At 40.1% G+C, this 18,489-nt stretch overlaps 1 protein-coding gene and 1 long non-coding RNA gene across 9 annotated transcripts in view; one reads left to right on the top strand and one right to left on the bottom strand.

Annotated features, from left to right (window-relative positions):
- LOC103044847 (activating transcription factor 7 interacting protein) overlaps window positions 1-18,489 on the bottom strand; it is a 64,968-nt gene that overhangs the window by 6,135 nt on the left and 40,344 nt on the right. For 7 of the 8 annotated variants that reach the window (XM_049469387.1, XM_022674672.2, XM_049469385.1 and 4 more), the window contains 5 exons: window positions 4,767-4,829; window positions 3,329-3,701; window positions 2,588-2,948; window positions 1,588-1,769; window positions 884-1,030 (listed from right to left, as the gene is read on the bottom strand). In XM_049469387.1, the coding sequence (XP_049325344.1) occupies window positions 884-1,030; window positions 1,588-1,769; window positions 2,588-2,948; window positions 3,329-3,682 (1,044 nt within the window). In that variant the 5' untranslated portion in view covers window positions 3,683-3,701; window positions 4,767-4,829. Of the gene's footprint in view, window positions 1-883; window positions 1,031-1,587; window positions 1,770-2,587; window positions 2,949-3,328; window positions 3,702-4,156; window positions 4,310-4,766; window positions 4,830-18,489 lie in introns of those variants that run through there. The other variant, XM_049469386.1, reaches the window with a different exon arrangement.
- On the top strand, window positions 8,142-16,815 carry LOC125785579 (uncharacterized). The gene is made up of 2 exons (XR_007427926.1): window positions 8,142-9,442; window positions 16,108-16,815. It is a non-coding gene; the product is annotated as an uncharacterized LOC125785579 (long non-coding RNA).

Genomic DNA, 18,489 nt, shown 5'->3' with positions numbered 1-18,489 from the left:
AAAATCCTATCCCAATCCGTAAAGCTTGGTGGAGGGAGTATAATGGCAAAATGGGCCTGGATGGTTTGCAAATCTGTCATCATGGGACAATTTAATCCCAAGTATCTGGACATTCTACAGCCTGTGTGTCCAATATAAGCAGAAGCATGTCAGTTATTTAAAGACAGACAGACTGATAAAACAAATTGAATCAGTAGTCACTTCTGGTTGTGCGGAACGAAATTGTGCGGCCACAACGGCCCTCCGTAGAACAGTTTGGACACCACTGTTCTATAGCAAATAAGTTAACACAAGAATGGGTCCTGCTAGAAAAGTCTGGTCAGACCTGACCTAAAATGCCCTGGAATGCTGTGGCACCACCAGAATGGGCCAACAGGTTTTAGGTATTATACGAGATTAGGCTAAGATTATTGTCAATAATTAATGTTTTAGTAGTTTCTAAATATAGTTGACCCAATATATATTTATTTCTTTAGGTACAGTATTGTGTTTTAACTGCAACTTACAAAAAACGTATACCATTATATATATTATACCATATATTATACCATATATTTATTTCACACTCATGACTACGAACACATGCATTACCAGCATTTGGGCTTGTTTGACTGTGGTTATTTTATTTTGTGTTGTTTATTTATTTAGAATATTTAACAATTTCAATAAATATTATTAATCATTTAAAAAGCTCCATTATTTAAAAAGGCCATTATTGTATTATTTTACTATACCATTGTTATATTTGTGGCATTTTTGGTACAAAATAGTGTCCAAATTATTTTTTTGTGACAGGCCTATAAATGTCCATCTACATCTTAAAACAGTGAGTGTAAAGGAAACAATAACAATAAAAATAAGCAGGTCCTGGATCCACACTTACCTGCAGGGTGGTGATGTGTTGCAGGGCATTCTGCTGTTTAGTGGTGTTGTCAATCTTGTCCACCCTCTCCTTGAGTTCCTTGAGATTGCGGTCAAACACAGTCAGCTGCAGCACTCGCAACCGATCTTCCACCAGCTGCTGCACCACCTGATAGAAAATGGGGGAAAATCTATTAATATAAACAAACGACTACAAGCATAAAAAAGGTGAGCACACTATGAGAAGATATCATTTGTTCTTAAAACAAAAAATTCACTTCAAGAGCTCTTTTGTGCATGTGTGTGTTTGCGTGTGTGTTTTACATCTTCTAATAAATCTTAGCCACTGAGATTTTAGAATAGGAATTATAAGACTATGTTCAGACTAAGAACAATATCCTAACAAATGATTTGATTGGATTTGCCTGTCTGGTCATCACAAACCATAAACTGTGATTTGCTATGAAACAATATAGATGCTGATATCGCTACAAGCACACACACAAATCAGATTTGAGCGTCCAGAGCATCCAGACTGAATGAAAATGTAACTTGCAAAACAGATTTCATGCGTTTTTCAGCTGTCCAAACTATCAAACATCAATCTAAATATAATGTAGATATGCCAAAAATCAGATATGGACTGTCAATCATACATAGCCTAACTTTTAAGACTATACTTTTTATAACTGATCTGCCTTATTTAAAACAAGCAAAGAAACAAACCTTCTCCAGTTTCATACGACTGCCTGCTTTGGCTGTGATTTTCAGCTCTAGCTGTGCTTCCAGCTCCACTCCATCCACTCTTGCTCTCTTCCCATCTCTTTCCTCTTTAACTTCAGCCTTCAGTCCATCTTTTTCCCCTTCTGGCGAGAAGGATCTCTTCTTTCCTGCAGGCGTGCTGTTGCCTGTTTAGGAGAGAGAAAGCAAGAACAGTGGCTTAAAACAAACACGCATCATAAAAGTTTCCCCACTAATGTAGACAGTATAAAAAAAAATTATGGGCCATACAAACTTGGTCTTATTATTCTAAGTCAGCAGTAACAAATAAGGCCTTCCCTGCAAAAATAACATATCAAAATGATTGCTCTATGGGTTCAACTATGATTCATGGCTGTCCACCTACGAAAAATAACATGAACTGCTTGGATTTCTGCACCAGGAGTGGCTTATCCAAAGTTATCCAAAAGCAGTGTGTAAGCCTGGTGGAGGAGAACATGATGCCAAGACGCATGAAAACGGTGATTAAAATCCAGGGTTATTCCACCAAATATTGATTTCTGAACTTTTAAAACTTTATGAATATGAACTTTTTTCTTTGCATTGTTTGAGGTCTGAAAGCTCTGCATCTTTTTTGTTATTTCAGCCATTTCTCATTTTCTGCAAATAAATGCTCTGAATGACAATATTTTATTTGGAATTTGGGAGAAACGTTGTCCGTAGTTTATAGAATAAAACAACAATGTTCATTGTTCTTAAACATTTACCTACAAAAAACAAAACCAAAGAAACTGATTCACAAATTGAAGTGGTCTCAATTTTTTTCAGAGCTGTATTTGAATACAGCCATAAAATCAGGCTTGAACTTCTTTCTATAATTCCACCCTGACTGAACTATGATAGTCCAGGAGCTTGATCACTGAGTACCACCTGCAGGGTTTTAAAATAATTATGTCTAACCCACTGTTCATTAGTTTCCATTGCCCTTTGGACGGGCATTAATTACCTGTGCCATCTGCCGTCTTGCATGCTTGCGAAGGCTCTGCTACCTCCTTCTTCTCCTCTTTTACAGCATCAGCCTCCTTCTTCACCTCACTTTTCTCAGTTTTGGACTCATCCCGCTCTCCCTGGCCTTCGTCCTCCTCACTGAGGAAAAGGAAGCCTTCCTTCACTTCTGGGTCACAGTCCATGTTGGTGGCGGGAGAGCCGGAAACAGAAGACGACGAGCTCTTGACGCTTTTCTCCTCCTTTTCTTCTACTGGAGCATTGTCGGGAGAGGGGCTGTCCTCGTCCATTGGAGCAGTTTCCCCATTGAAAAGTTGGTCAGAGGAAGTAGTTTTCGGGTCATTCTGGTCAGAAGTAGAGGCCTTGGGAAAAACAAACAAAAAAAAAAGATTTGAATATGCTGTATCAATGCAAACTAAAACAAAATGAATAAAATTTGTTACTTTATAATGGTGGAGGATTTGAAGCTTTGACCACATCACAAATATGATATCCACTGTTCTATGTCCTGATTTGTATTTTTTTCTGTTATAAGACTTATTAATTATAAGTGGCACTATTGGATCAGATGTGTAGAACAGGAGGTACTACAGGACTAGAGTTGGGTCCACAACTATTTGGACAATCCCAATAAAGAAAAATACATGTTCCTCGGATTGAGTCGTCTCCAGCGGAAAAAGTATGTACAACTGTGGGATTGAACTAATAAGTGAAACACAACAGTGTGGACATGTGCACTCACTTCCATCTTGTCAACTTCAGCCTCCTCTGGCTTCGCTTCTTCCTTCCTCTCGCTCTGTCCCTTTTCCTGCTCACTATCGGCCACGTCCTTCACGGAAGGCGAGGGCGATCGAGAGGATGGAGGCCAGTCTTTCTCCTTTTCTTTCACATTCTCTCCATCCTCCACATGCGTTCCGTTCATCAGTGGCGTCTGAGGACGCGAGGAAGAGGAGGGGGAGGAAGACGCCGAAGAGTTTGAGGCCGCACTGGTTAAAGTGCCGTGGAGAGCTTCCAGCTGCTGACGGTCACTCATCTTCATTGTTTTCCGGGCGCGGAAAATCTTCTTCTGAGGTTCTTCCGGCACAGCAACTTCCATTTTATTTTACCTTCGTAAACTGGAGGAGAGAGACAAGAAAAAGTTGGTGAGAAAAAAAAAAAAAAAAGTTGACCGATTCACTTCAGTCAATAGAAAAGAAACAAAAAATACATAAAAGAATCCTAAAAAACAAACTTAAAAAAAGAAGAAAAAAAAAAGAAGAATATTCTAGTCTAGTTCTCAGCAGCTGTAAGCAGGACAAATGTCTGGTCTTTTCAGGAAACTATCTAGGAAGTACCACTAGGTGGCACTCCACAACCTACATGCCACTTTGCATTGTTAAATACTTCTGCTGCCTCAACACAGACACACACAGAAAACAACCTCAAAAGCTGCCACTGTCACAATGCCACTGATCAGCAGTAGCTGCCTCTTTTCGGGACACACATCTAGGTCCTAAAAAGAGAGGCTATCCTAAAACAAAAGACTTCTTTATCCTACTAAAGCTTGATCTACACCTAAATGTTTGCTTACATGATCATCTTCAGCACAGTCTAACAGATCAGACAGTGCAAAGCGGAGTCTGAGGTCAAATCAAATCAGACCTAAACTAATCCACTTCCTCTATCCAGAAATTACCAGCCACACTAACTAGGTAGCTCCTTCCCAGTGGCACAGCAAAAGGCTTCTGATTGGAAAAGCCGGGAGGGGGTGAAAACCCAGCCTTTGTCTCCTCCCCCCTTCAAGCTCATTGGCTGGATTTCACAGCCAATCAGGGCAGCAGGTTACAGAGTCTGCTTGCGACAACAGAGGCTGCACATGTAATGCTGTGGTGGTGTAACAAGTTCCAATTTCGATACGACGCTTGGATTCAAGACTGCAATTATATTTATATATGTGTGTCTCTCTCTCAATCTAGCACAGCACAGGGTGATCATACTAAACTGAGAGAGTCAGTTACATAGTGACTGTGGTAAATGACTACAACTACAGTGCTGCGAACAGTGTTACAGGAAAAAAAAAATACCATCAATTATGCAAACAGAATGTTTAATATTTAATTTTTAAGAAGGCATCCACACAAAAAGAAAAAGGAAAGAGAAAAAAAAAGAGAAAGAATAATAAAATGCACTTAGTCTCTTACCTGACTGCTCTGTTGCCTGGCACCTCCCTGTTCATGGATTTGGCCACAGGATTGGTCCAGAATCTGAAAAGACAAGAAACAAAAAAAATTGAATTTAGAACAGTTAAATTATTCCTTACTGTGGGGTTTTATTAATGCTTTATTATTATGTAACCCTTCATCCATTTATTATTAATCACAGAAAGGAGAAAAAAGGCTAGTCCTTAGCTCTCCCATTTAAGCAGATTTAAACACTGATTTAAACAAATTATCCTACATCTCATTTTTTCCGATAGCAAAAATTATCTACATACATACATTCTCTCAAACTCAGAATAACAGAGACATATTTTTTTCTTTCACTAAAAGTGATAAGACTGACAGCCATGTTTAAAAGAAAATGAAACGAAAAAAAAAAACAAAACAAAAAAATTACAGTATGAAATGTATGTGAACCGTGCATTTCTTTTGCTAATTATTAAATTATTAGTGTAAAGTATTTAAAAAAGGTAAAAACGAAAAGGTAACCTAACACTTACACAGACTTTTCTAACCGCATGATGAGATAAGATAGGTAAAGCCATTTTTAACTGAATTTCTGCATTGTTAGGTGTCAGATCATTGAAAATCCATATATTCCATGTGCATAGAATGCATGATTTATAAAATTCCTTCCTTTTTTATTTGAGCTTTGCAGAGCCATTTTGCAGCCAGAATAACCTAAGCTGTAGCATGCATACAAATTAGCCTACATATAACTGACTCCGTATGTCCCAGCCCAGCCTATATATGCCTAAACGTCTGTCAGCCACACCCTTAAACTAAAATAAATAACATCTAACGATTATGCAGACATGGGATCCTGAAGGTCCTGAATTGATTTGCCTGTATAACTGTATAATAATCTTAAAATATACAATATATTATTTAGCTAAACAAACAAACAAAAAAAATCCTCTCACTTGTACCCTGCTGCTAGCATGGTTCACACATCTACTACAGTGTAAAGACACCCACATACATGTAAGTACAGTCTCCTGCATGCACGGAGCATGTGTGAAACCGCTAACCCGTCACCGCATCGCTGCTGCATTGCTGCTGCTGCTACATGGCAAGCTGCATGGCGAACTGCACTGCTGCCAGTGCGCATGCACTGTCTGTCCCCTAAATATAGAAACATCTGCTCCTTCGCACAGCGCCTCTCTCGTTCCCTTTCTGAAAGCTTGCACACCATCCTCCCCAAGGTCTGTCGTCCATGGCAACCAGCTGAGAAATTAAAATTTCTCACTTCATTTTCTCACTTCTGCTAACGATACTTTACCGCGGAAAGCTGAGTAAACGGCCAATATGATACCTTTACATATTCATGAGAGTCAGTCTCTGAGGTACAAAGCCTGATGCTATGAGGGATTAGCCATTAGCATTTAGCATCCAAGCTAAAATGCACGTTTTTTTTTGTTGTCGCAGAAAATAAATCAAGTGTATTTCATAGCAAACATAGCTATCAAAATCAGAAGTGGTTACACAAGTGCAAACAGGAAATAATAAATAATGAATAAAAAAAAGTGTACTAGATACTCCTTCCTCCACTGCCTCATTTTCTACCCTGAACAAAAAATATTACTGAGGGGGAAACCAAAAAAAAAAAGGGCTGCTAGCCGTAATATTGTTGCTCGTGGCACATAAGCTATTCTGCGCTCCCCTCCTCTGCAGCAGTAAGGCTCTTGCTGCATGAAGAAATGAAATTTTTCACTTATATATTATGCTAGCTGTTTCTTTAATGCTAATGCTGCAACTTTCCTGCAGGAAGCTGACTAAAACGTCCTTAAAGACCTCTTTAAACATTCTTGAGACACTGTGTCTGAGGGACTAAGCCTAAACTTTTAGCAATTAGCAATCAAGCTAAAACATAGCTTTTTTTTTTTTTTTTTTATAAAGAGGAATGTAACAAGTGGACTTTTATACATTCTTACGAGATGTGGTTAAATAAGCGCAAACCTACTACATTTTCTTTCCTTCTTCATTCCCTCCCCTAACCAAAAAGAAATATTACTGAGGGGGAAAAATGGCTACTAGTCATTAGCACCATCCTCATTCTAATATTGTTGTTAACGGCAAATACCCTCATCTACAGCAGGGTGAGAGGTTAGAAACTGATTTTCTCACTTCCATATATCGTGCTGAAGGTCAAGGAAAAGACCTAGCAGTTTTTTACTTATTGGTAATGCCACTAACGCTACTTTACTGCAGAACACCTGACTAAAACATCTTTTAAGAGATGTTTGAGATGCTTGAGAGACAGTCTCTGAGGTACAAATCCTCAGGTCACCTCCGATAGACTATGAACTGCAAGAATTAAACAATTAGCAATTAGCAATCAAGCTAAAATATAGCTATGTTTTTTTAAAAATAAGGAGAGGCATATGGAAAGTGGACTTTCGTAACAAACGTAAAATTAGAATCAAAAGAGACCTGTCTGGACAATACTGATTCTTACGAGATTCTGAAAAGATTAGATTACAAGTGGTTACATAAGTACAAACAGAATTCATATAAAAAACTGTTAACAGATTCTCTTTTATCCCCGCCCCCCTTTCTTAATTTCCCCTGACTAAAAAAAAAAAAAAGAGAGAAGAAAAAATGGCTGCTAGCTGCTAGCACCATCCCCATTCCAATATTGTTCATGGCGCATACCCCCAGCACTCCCCTCCTCCACAGCAGGGCGAGAGAACGAGCGTCTCACTCGCTGCAGGGACTCAAGATGGCCGCCAGGGTTTAATTCTCTGCAGCTGCTGAAGCTGAATCAATCCTGGCAATAATGGAGCTCGAGCTTTTAGCTTGCTGAGATGATTTTAGTATGGAGCTGAGGTGGTTCTTTTTGGGTCGTTTTTGGCCATTTTATGTATAAACTCTGGACCACCTCAGCATGATTTTCAGAATTAGCTGAAAGCTATGCAAGGTTTTAATTACTTTCTAGAATACTCTGAAGTATTCAGTATTCTAGTCATGCAAAAAACAAACTTTTCACCCTGTTCATTTTAACACGTCAAGCCACAATATGAACGTATATTAGATTGAAGAGGAAGATTTAAATCCTTCAGTTTCAGGGTCGCTCCGAAAGTGTTTTGACTGCATCCCTCAAGGGTCAGTGTTAAACCCTGCTTAATTATTTAATGTGCAACTGGTTCAGTTTTCACGTATGTGCAATCATACAAATAGAAGAATACTTCGGATAAGGAAACACATGCACCAGGAAATACCATTACTAAGCTAAAATCCAGCCATCAATTAGATTTTTATTTTTTGATATAAGAAATCAGAGTAAGCCGTTTACGTGACTTTTTGAATAATTAGATAACTGCAGAAATGTGTTCATATAAATCATCTCAATGCAGGTGTAACAGAGTTAGAATTACCAGATAATATAATTAATGAGTTTCACCAAAATTGCTCTACTATTATAAAAATGGGTAAAAAAGTCTAAAAAGTTCATTTTTTTGTGAAAGTTTATATTTTTGTAAAAAAGGTTAAATATATTTTTGGGAGCTTTTCATTTCTTGCTTTGACGTCCCTGCAGGCTGTGTCCCTCTGCTGCTGCCGTACCTCCATCAGACGAGTGAGAGCTCTGAGATGGATGGTTCGTAGCTGCTGCAGTTTCTCTCTAAATTATATATTTTCTAATCTTTATCTAGTTAAAAACTTTAAAAACACTGTTCTATAACTTTATAAAAATATCTAGTGCTCTATTTATTATTAAGTTTTGATAAGAAATGTTAACTTTATCGAGTTTAGTCTAGACATGTGCTCCGCACGTGCGGGCCGCATTATATAACTCATGTCTCTAAAGTAAAATGTGAATTAAGCTAATCCCTTTTTATCTTATTTTACTTTCTACAACCTCAGTGTGCTATACCTGCAGCCGTTCATTGCAAGACGTGAAGGATTATTTGATTTAATCTGTTTCAGGTATGTTGCTCCCTAGACTTTCCCTCCAAAGATGTTCTTTAAATATTTCTAAATATGTTATTAATTAATTAATTTTTCTAATGCTGTTGTGCTATAAGATAAAAAAAATGCTTTCCTCTGTAAATTTTTGAATATGTTTTTATGAGAAAAACAAGCTATACGATCACGTACATGTTATGTTAAAATACTGTTTTAAAAAGAGAACACTCAGACGAGTGAGAGCTCTGAGATGGATGTGTGCTATACCTGCAGCCGTTCATTGCAAGACGTGAAGGATTATTTGATTTAATCTGTTTCAGAATAAACAGAGTGGAAAGCAGCACTGGTCTGAGACTCATTTACTGACCAAACAGTGGTCGTTACAGTGGTGCCGTCGACTCCGTGATTCCTGGTCAGCTTGATGCAGATCGCCGTGGGTGTGCTGCGGAATTCAGCGCAGGAGTGTTGTTGTGCTGCGGAGACTCAGCGAGGGAGTGCTGCGGAGATTCAGCGCGAAAGTGCTGTTGTGCTGCGAAGATTCAGCGCGGGAGTGCTGCGGAGATTCAGCGCGGCTGTGCTACCGAATTCAGCACGAAAGTGCTGTTGTGCTGCGGAGACTCTGCGCGGGTGTGCTGCCGAAATCAGCGCGGGTGTGCTGGTGTGTTTCCGAAACTCCTTCAGCGCGCGGACAGTGAGATCGCACCCTTTCAGCGCTGCGGAGCTCTTTGCAATGCTTTTAAAGCATTAGTCAGGTACAGGGGACTGCTGAATCGTTATTAAAGTGTGCATTTTTTTTGTTTTTTTCTCTCTTTCACCTGATTTGTGTAAGTTTTAACGTTTACTGAATTCAGAGCTAAAATTGCAAGTAAGTCTATGTATTCTGTTGATATGGATCACAATTTGAGTTTTGGAAGGGGTAGAGGTTTTATGTCTGTGCCTGTGACACCTAAATTTAATGAGAAATATTTAGGTACTTCTGTGCTAACTGAGAGTAATGGTGATTCAGGGTTGGGTCAGGATTCAGTTGAATCTACTGTGGGGCAGTTTGCACAGGGTGGGCCAAGTCACTCTACACCTTTTGCTCATGTAAATCCAGTACAACAGCTGAGTGAAATGATTAGTCAAATGGGTTCACAGATTGGTGATGCTATCATTGAAAAACTAGCTTCACAGGGTTCAGTAAATTGCAATACGAACCAATGCACTGTACAGCAAGACAGACCTAGTGGTGGTGAAACGCCATTTATAAATGTGAGTGTCAGTCCTAATAGGGAACCAGTCATTTTCCGGGGTGATGATTCAGACAAATGCTCAGTTACAGAGTGGATTGACATGATGAAGTCCTATGTCAGAAAACAGAATTACACAATAGCTGAACAGTCAGATGAAGTACTCTGTAGGTTGATGGGTAGGGCTAGAGATGTAGTTCGAATAGGCTTGAGAAGCGATCCCACACTTAATGCCAGAGAAAATCCAGATGCAATCTACAACATACTGCTGCAGTATTTTAGTAAGACATCGTCATGCCTGCCACTTGCAGACTTTTATTCTACACTTCCAAGACACAAAGAAAATCCTGTTGATTACTGGATACGTGTCAACAAAGCAGCAGACCTCGCTGATGAGGGCCTTCGTCGTCAAGGCAGACACATGGAAAACATGACAGAGGAGGTAACCAGAATGTTTGTTAAGCACTGTCCAGACCCTGAGTTAGCTTATGTGTTCAAATGCAAGCCGATTCACGAGTGGAGTGCAAAACAGATTCAAGAAAGAATTGATGAATACCAGCGTGAAAAGAGATCTATGACTAGTGCATCAGGTGCTGTACATTTACGACACAATGCAACTGCTGCTCATGTGAAAGACAGTGATGTGACTGTAAATGGACAGACAGTGTCCAAATGCAGCAATAATGTCCCTAACACTAGCGAAACAATTGTGATGTCCCAACAACATGCCAGTCAGAGTGATGCCATGTTAAGTCGCATGATGACAATGCTTGAACAGGTCTTGGAAAAAGTCCAGAAAAAGAATGCAGTGACATCTAACCATCATGAGGGTAGAAGAAGGAGCTGGCGCAACATCACAACTTGCAGCGTGTGCGGTGAGAACGGTCATAGTACTAAATCGCACTGTTTCTCAGCGAAGTTATGTTTTCGCTGTTTCTCTCCAGGCCACACTAAAAGCTCATGTACAGCCAAACTGTCCCAGCAGAGCAATGTGCAGGAAAACTAACAGACCTGTGTATGGAGGGAGGATGCCCAGGTCAGATGGAACACTCCCAATATGAATTTGATGCTCAAGATGGATCAGAACAAACTGTTTTTCAGAACACACAAAAGATTAGGAGCAGTGACAGTCTGTTTTATACTTCAGTAATGGTCGAAAACAAAGTGCCACTCAAAGCTATGCTAGACAGCGGATCCATGGCGTGTACGCTCAGTGAAGCAGCAGAACTGAAGCTTGTTGAAGCTGGAGCCGTGACTGAAACAAGTCGGTCAGACACTGATGTAATACTCATTGGATGTGGAGGTAGCCGTGTGAAGCCAAAGTCTACAATAGAGCTCACCATGGAGATTTATGGCTGCAATATTTCTGTTCCTGCTCTTGTAGTCCAAAATCAATCAGATGATCTAATTATTGGCACTAATGTTATTAAGCATGTTCTTAGTCATCTGAAACAAAACAGTCACTACTGGAAGGTGATTTCTACTCCCACCTCAGACTGTCATGAATCTGAGCAGTTCTTGTCTCTTCTTGCTGGTCTTAGTCGCTGGACCAGTGGTGACGCTCCTGACAAAGTTGGTACAGCAAAATGCAACACAGCTGTCACTTTAGATGCTGGTACTGAATATCTGTTGTGGGCTAAGCTACCTGGAAAAACTGTAGTATCGCCTGGCAGTACTGTTATCGTGGAACCCACCTCCTCACGTGCTGCTCCCAGAGGTTTGATGGTTGCCCGGGTTGTGACACCTTTATGGGGAGATAAATGGATCCCATTAAAAGTGCTGAATGCATCTTCCAATCCTATTACTATAAGGAGAAATGCCAAACTTGCAGATGTTTTCACATGTTTAGCTCTTGAAGACATGAAACGTCCAGAATCACTGTGTAGCAAAGTCCAGATTACTAGCCATGGTCAGAATGTTCCCAAAGGCTCTGACATTTCCAGATCCCATGAGAGTAACACAGCAGATGTGAAAGAAAAACTGAAGCTTGCGGGCCTGAGCGATCTTGATTTAGAGTCGTGTGATGTTTCTGAAACATGGAAAGACAAACTAGCAGACTTAGTTCTCAAGTATGAGGACATTTTCTCTCGTCATCATCTTGACTGTGGTGAAGCCAAAGGGTTTGTCCACAGAATCCACCTTGTTGACGACAAGCCATTTCGGCTACCATTTCGCAGGGTGCCTCCTGCTGAGTATCAGAAGCTAAAACGTGTCTTGGATGAGATGGAAGAGAGGGAAATAATCAGAAAGTCTACCAGTGAGTATGCCTCGCCACTTGTTCTTGTCTGGAAAAAGAATGGCGACTTAAGAGTGTGCACTGACTTCAGATGGCTAAACAAGCGGACACTGAAAGATGCACATCCACTGCCTCATCAGGCTGATTGCCTGGCCGCTCTTGGAGGAAATGCACTGTTCAGTACAATGGATCTGACATCTGGTTTTTACAACATGCCTCTCCATGAGGATGACCGAAAGTACTCTGCATTCACGACACCGATAGGGCTATATGAATATAACAGACTTCCGCAAGGTCTTTCTAATAGTCCTGGCAGCTTCATGAGAATGATGACGAGCATATTCGGTGACCAGAATTTCCTAAGTCTCTTGTGCTACCTTGATGATCTTTTGGTGTACGCACCAACAGAAGCACTGGCTTTAGAACGCTTAGAGCTAGTTTTCAGTCGCTTGCGTTTGCACAACCTGAAGTTAGCACCTAAAAAGTGTTGGTTCCTCAGGCGGTCAGTTAAGTTTCTTGGCCATATTGTGGATGAATCAGGAGTGTCTACAGACTCCAGCAAGATAGATGCTATCAGCCAGATGTGCACCAAAGACTTAATGGAGCAAGACGGTGTCACTCCCTCTCCATCTCGTATTAGATCATTTCTGGGCATGGTTAACTTCTATCAACACTTCATACCAAGTTATTCAGCCACTGCAAAGCCTCTGTTTGAGTTGGTAGCAGGCCAGAAGCAAAAGCGTAGGGGTAGACCCTGTGCAAAAGTTCGCACCCAGCACCGAAAGTTGTCTCCAAGTGACTGGACATCAGCTCATCAACAAGCATTCGATGCACTTAAGTCCTCTTTGCTGACCTGTGTCGTGTTAGCGCATCCTGATTTTACTAGACCCTTTATTCTGTCCACAGACGCTTCGCTAGATGGTTTAGGTGCTGTTCTCTCACAAGTTCAAGAAGGCCAAAGTAGAGCCAGACCCATTGCTTTTGCGAGCAAATCACTCACGCGTGCTCAGAAGAAGTATCCTGCACATCGTCTCGAGTTTCTTGCGCTAAAGTGGGCTGTGTGCGACAAATTTAGCCACTGGTTGAAAGGTCATGTATTCACAGTGTGGACGGACAACAACCCGCTTACCCATATCATGACCAAACCTAAACTTGATTCATGTGAACAGAGATGGGTTGCAAAGTTGGCTTCATATGAGTTTGATATCAAGTACATTCCTGGCCCTAGAAACATTGTTGCAGATGCACTCAGTCGCAAGCCATTTGTTAAACAGACCATCGGCAAGCGGATCTTGAAAGACTCCTATGATGAACTGCTTAGAGAAACTGTTCCTGTCTCTAACGATTCAGTTCAGAATGCTTTCAGGTGTTCAAGCTGCCCTACAGATCATTTCACAAGTTTGGGACAGAAAACGTGTGCACCAGTGTGCCACAAGAATCATTCTCTTTCTAGAGAGGAAGTGTCGGCTATTCTAGAGACACACAGTGTATGGGACTCTGGAGCTAGAGTGCGTGCTACAGACGTGTTGGATCACTTACCCCAGATGATTTCATCTGATGCTGATATCATCCCTTATTCAGAGAGAGAGCTGCGTGAGGCCCAAATGACAGATCCTGTGTTGTCGAGAGTGCTGAACTATGTGGTCAGAGGACGGAGACCATCAAGACGAGAAAAGGCCAGAGAGTCTTTAATGGTTCTAAGGTACTTAAAACACTGGGATAAATTGGTCACTTGCAGTGGCATTCTGTATCGAGTATGCAAAGATCAAATCTCAAAGAAGAAAAGACACCAATTTATTGTCCCTGACTCTTTCAAACAAGAAGTCTTAAAAGGCGTCCATGACTGTGCAGGGCATCAAGGGCAATTTAGGACCTTAGCAATAGCTCGTCAGAGATTCTTTTGGCCCCATATTGACAGGGATGTGCGTGAATATGTCAGACACTGTCCTAGATGCGTCATTGGTAAATCTGCTGATCCTGAGGGTAGAGCCCCGTTAGAGAGTATCAAAACTACGTCACCTCTTGAGATCGTATGCATTGATTTCTGGTGTGCGGAAGACCGCAACAATAGGTCTGTTGATGTACTTGTGGTCACAGACCATTTTACCAGGTTATCGCACTCATTTCCATGTAAAGACCAATCTGCAAAGCAGGTAGCTAAGCAGTTATGGGACAAGTATTTCTGTATATATGGATTCCCAGAGAGAATTCATTCTGACCAAGGAGCTTCATTTGAGAGTCAGTTGATCAGTGAGTTGCTTAAGATCGCTGGAGTCAGAAAGTCCCACACAACTCCTTACCACCCAATGGGTAATGGCAGTGTTGAACGGTTTAATAGAACCTTGGGAAATATGATTCGCGCTCTTACCCCTGACGCTAAGAGAAATTGGCCACAACAGCTGCAAACTTTGACGTTCATGTACAACTGCACAGTGCACGAGACAACAGGCTACCCTCCTTTCTTCTTGATGTTCGGTAGGGTTCCACGCCTTCCCATTGATTTGATGTTCAAAAACATCTTGAAAGACCCTGAGATTGGCAGTTATGATCCTTACGTCAAGTCTCTGACAAAAGACCTTAAAGACGCAATGCTGGTAGCTCAACAACATGCTGACAAAGAACAGCGTCGTCAAGAGCAGATCTACAACCGTCGTGTGAAGGGTTCACAAATCACAGTTGGTGACAGAGTTTTGGTCGCAAATAAGAGAGAGAGAGGAAAGCGAAAAACTGCAGACAGATGGGAGTCCACAGTCTACACTGTTGTCGGTGTGAACGAGTCAACTCACACATACAGAATCCATAATCCTGTAACAGGTCAGGACAGAGTTGTTCATCGTAACTTGCTGATGCTTGCAAATTTTCTTCCCTTGGACATGGATGCAGTGTCAGATGCCTCCTTTGCTGAATCCCAATCAAGTGTGTCACATGACATCTCTGACGTGGATGAAAGTCTGCCCAGAACAGACATTTCTGAAGAAACGTGCACAAGAATTCAAGACTGGGTATCTAGTTTGCCTTGTAGTGAGGATAATGTGAGCAGCATTGAAAATGTTGAAGCCCCACAAACTGTACAGTCCCCAGTCCCAAGTCAGGCACACACAGGACAGACTTTTCACTCAGAAAATGTAGACCAGCTCAGTGATGACACCAGATCTGATTTAGCCACATCTGAAAACCATGTACATGCACGCACTAGTGAACCTCCAACACAAACTGTTAGTTCAAGTTCTGTACATGAGGTTAGGTCACGTGTGGGTCGCATAGTTAAGCCAGTTGATCGCTTGATTTACACTATGTCGAAGCAGGTAACTGACAGAAAAAGTTATAAAGCCATTGATAAGTTTGCTAAGTCAGTTTTTCAAGTATTCAAATGAGTCAGTTCTAATGTTTTACAGTTCTAGGAAGGTCAAGAAGGCACCTTAAAAAAAAGTTTTTTTATTTTATTCTGTTCTAATAACATTGCAAACTATTCTGGGTTAGCTCAACCTTTTTTTTTTTTTTTTCTTCTCTTTCTTTTTTTGTTTTGGCTCAGAGTGTAACTTATTGTGGAACAGGGTTACTGTGGGATGTAGGCTGCATCCTGCTTCCAGAAAATGGTGGAGAATTGGCGCCATTCTCTTTCCCTTTTCATCCCTGGTTGGGATACTCTTTTAAGTTGGAGAATTGTGAATTACCTGTGTCCAAGGAAAATGAAAATTTAGTGTGTGATTTTTGTATCTGAGTGCCCAAGCAATATGTGTGTTCATTTTGGTGAAATTCAGTGGGGGAGGGTGTAACAGAGTTAGAATTACCAGATAATATAATTAATGAGTTTCACCAAAATTGCTCTACTATTATAAAAATGGGTAAAAAAGTCTAAAAAGTTCATTTTTTTGTGAAAGTTTATATTTTTGTAAAAAAGGTTAAATATATTTTTGGGAGCTTTTCATTTCTTGCTTTGACGTCCCTGCAGGCTGTGTCCCTCTGCTGCTGCCGTACCTCCATCAGACGAGTGAGAGCTCTGAGATGGATGGTTCGTAGCTGCTGCAGTTTCTCTCTAAATTATATATTTTCTAATCTTTATCTAGTTAAAAACTTTAAAAACACTGTTCTATAACTTTATAAAAATATCTAGTGCTCTATTTATTATTAAGTTTTGATAAGAAATGTTAACTTTATCGAGTTTAGTCTAGACATGTGCTCCGCACGTGCGGGCCGCATTATATAACTCATGTCTCTAAAGTAAAATGTGAATTAAGCTAATCCCTTTTTATCTTATTTTACTTTCTACAACCTCAGTGTGCTATACCTGCAGCCGTTCATTGCAAGACGTGAAGGATTATTTGATTTAATCTGTTTCAGGTATGTTGCTCCCTAGACTTTCCCTCCAAAGATGTTCTTTAAATATTTCTAAATATGTTATTAATTAATTAATTTTTCTAATGCTGTTGTGCTATAAGATAAAAAAAATGCTTTCCTCTGTAAATTTTTGAATATGTTTTTATGAGAAAAACAAGCTATACGATCACGTACATGTTATGTTAAAATACTGTTTTAAAAAGAGAACACTCAGACGAGTGAGAGCTCTGAGATGGATGTGTGCTATACCTGCAGCCGTTCATTGCAAGACGTGAAGGATTATTTGATTTAATCTGTTTCAGAATAAACAGAGTGGAAAGCAGCACTGGTCTGAGACTCATTTACTGACCAAACAGTGGTCGTTACACAAGCTCCTACAAAATGTCCTTAACAAAATTAAGGCAAATAAATTTGATTTAATAAACCTTTCAAAAAAGATAAAAATGCACAACATTGAAATACATTGGAGTGAATGTATTCTGTCCAATAACACCAATGCTTTCTTCTTTCTACTTCCCCCAAAATAAAACTAATGACCTACATAACTAGCTAATCAAATGATTGTACTGAAGGAAATAAAGACCAAAAAGAAAACTGCAGGTTTTCCCCCATTCCTTTTCCAAATGAGCCCAAATCTCACACACACTCTCAATCTCACAATCTCTCCCCTGACCAAGGCTCACAAAAGTCTATAGCCCTTGAGGAACAAAACGCAAAACCCAACCTTTATAGGCATACCACCAAACCAAATGTGGTGATGTTTCTAGGCCTTGACTATTAGTACCAACTCTACAATCAGTATTAAAAAAGGTGTATTGTTAGAAGTTGTCACGTTAATCAAAATATATTCTTATATTTCTGACAGTCAAAAACTTGAGTAAACTTTGAGCAATGTCTTGGCATGAGTTGTTCCATTAGCAGGAGATTAATTAATCAAATTAATTATAGTATAAAGTTATTACTTATACAGACCTATACATTTTTTTAAGTAAAAGTGTAAAAGACAAATGCCATTGTACTCAAGTGGACGTTTTGCTCATCACCTTTGCCAATCCTAAAAAGTCATAGGTCCTAGATACAGAGAACCGACAGAGGCAGCTTTACTGCTATATAACGCCTTAATAGCTCACATTTGTGCAGAGCCAGGTCTGGTCCAGCAAATCACAGCTTTCCCTGGAGAATGTGAAAGCACCATCTAGCAGCTCCCTTCAAACTATATAGACATAGCCTTCACTAAATTCTTGAGACAGGACATTCAAGACAAGCTACAAGGTTTATTAAACACCTATTAAACTCGAAGGATCAAGACGATAAAAAAAATATATATGACCATTAATTTGGACAAAAAGTATTAATGCGATGCCAATATGTGTTTAAAAGAAAAGTGATTTATATTTTGTGGAATCTAATCAAACACTGGAATCACTAGAATTAGAACTACCTTTCATTATTCTTATGCAGTAATTAGTAACAATCTATCACAAAAAAAAAGCATCTTACACACTAAAAGAAACAAGACTCTCGGCAGAGACCGAGGACCTAAGTGCGGACTTGTGTTGTGTTGGTACTGGGTGGAGCACACTGGCTTTAGGCTGTTAGGTTTTAAAGCTTCCAACTACATTCTCACACAAGAACATTATACCACCAACTACGTGAAAACACCACAAGGAACATAAGAGCAATTGGTTTCATTTATCAGTGAGTACCTTCAGGCAATATATGTATATTCATGAGGGCAATCTACAGAGAATGCCTCTCAAAATGTCTGCAAATATCACACAAAATCAGCAAGATATCGATAAAAAGAGCAGAAACTAAACCTCATCTGTAGTTACAGAGGGTGAGGTAGCAGGGTGAGGTAGAAGGCTGACCCCTCCCCCACTGCTGCACAAAGAGAGTGGAAAATTACCAGCTAGGCATGGATCGTACCATTCTCAGAAGAGAAAGGGGACGGACTGCACAATCTACTTTCAACTCTACAAACTCACAGCCTGCG

Source organism: Astyanax mexicanus, chromosome 21, assembly GCF_023375975.1.
Source record: "Astyanax mexicanus isolate ESR-SI-001 chromosome 21, AstMex3_surface, whole genome shotgun sequence".
Lineage (NCBI taxonomy): Eukaryota > Metazoa > Chordata > Actinopteri > Characiformes > Acestrorhamphidae > Astyanax > Astyanax mexicanus.
The sequence above is the reverse complement of the archived record's forward strand: the minus strand, read 5'-3'. Positions and strand labels throughout refer to the sequence as shown.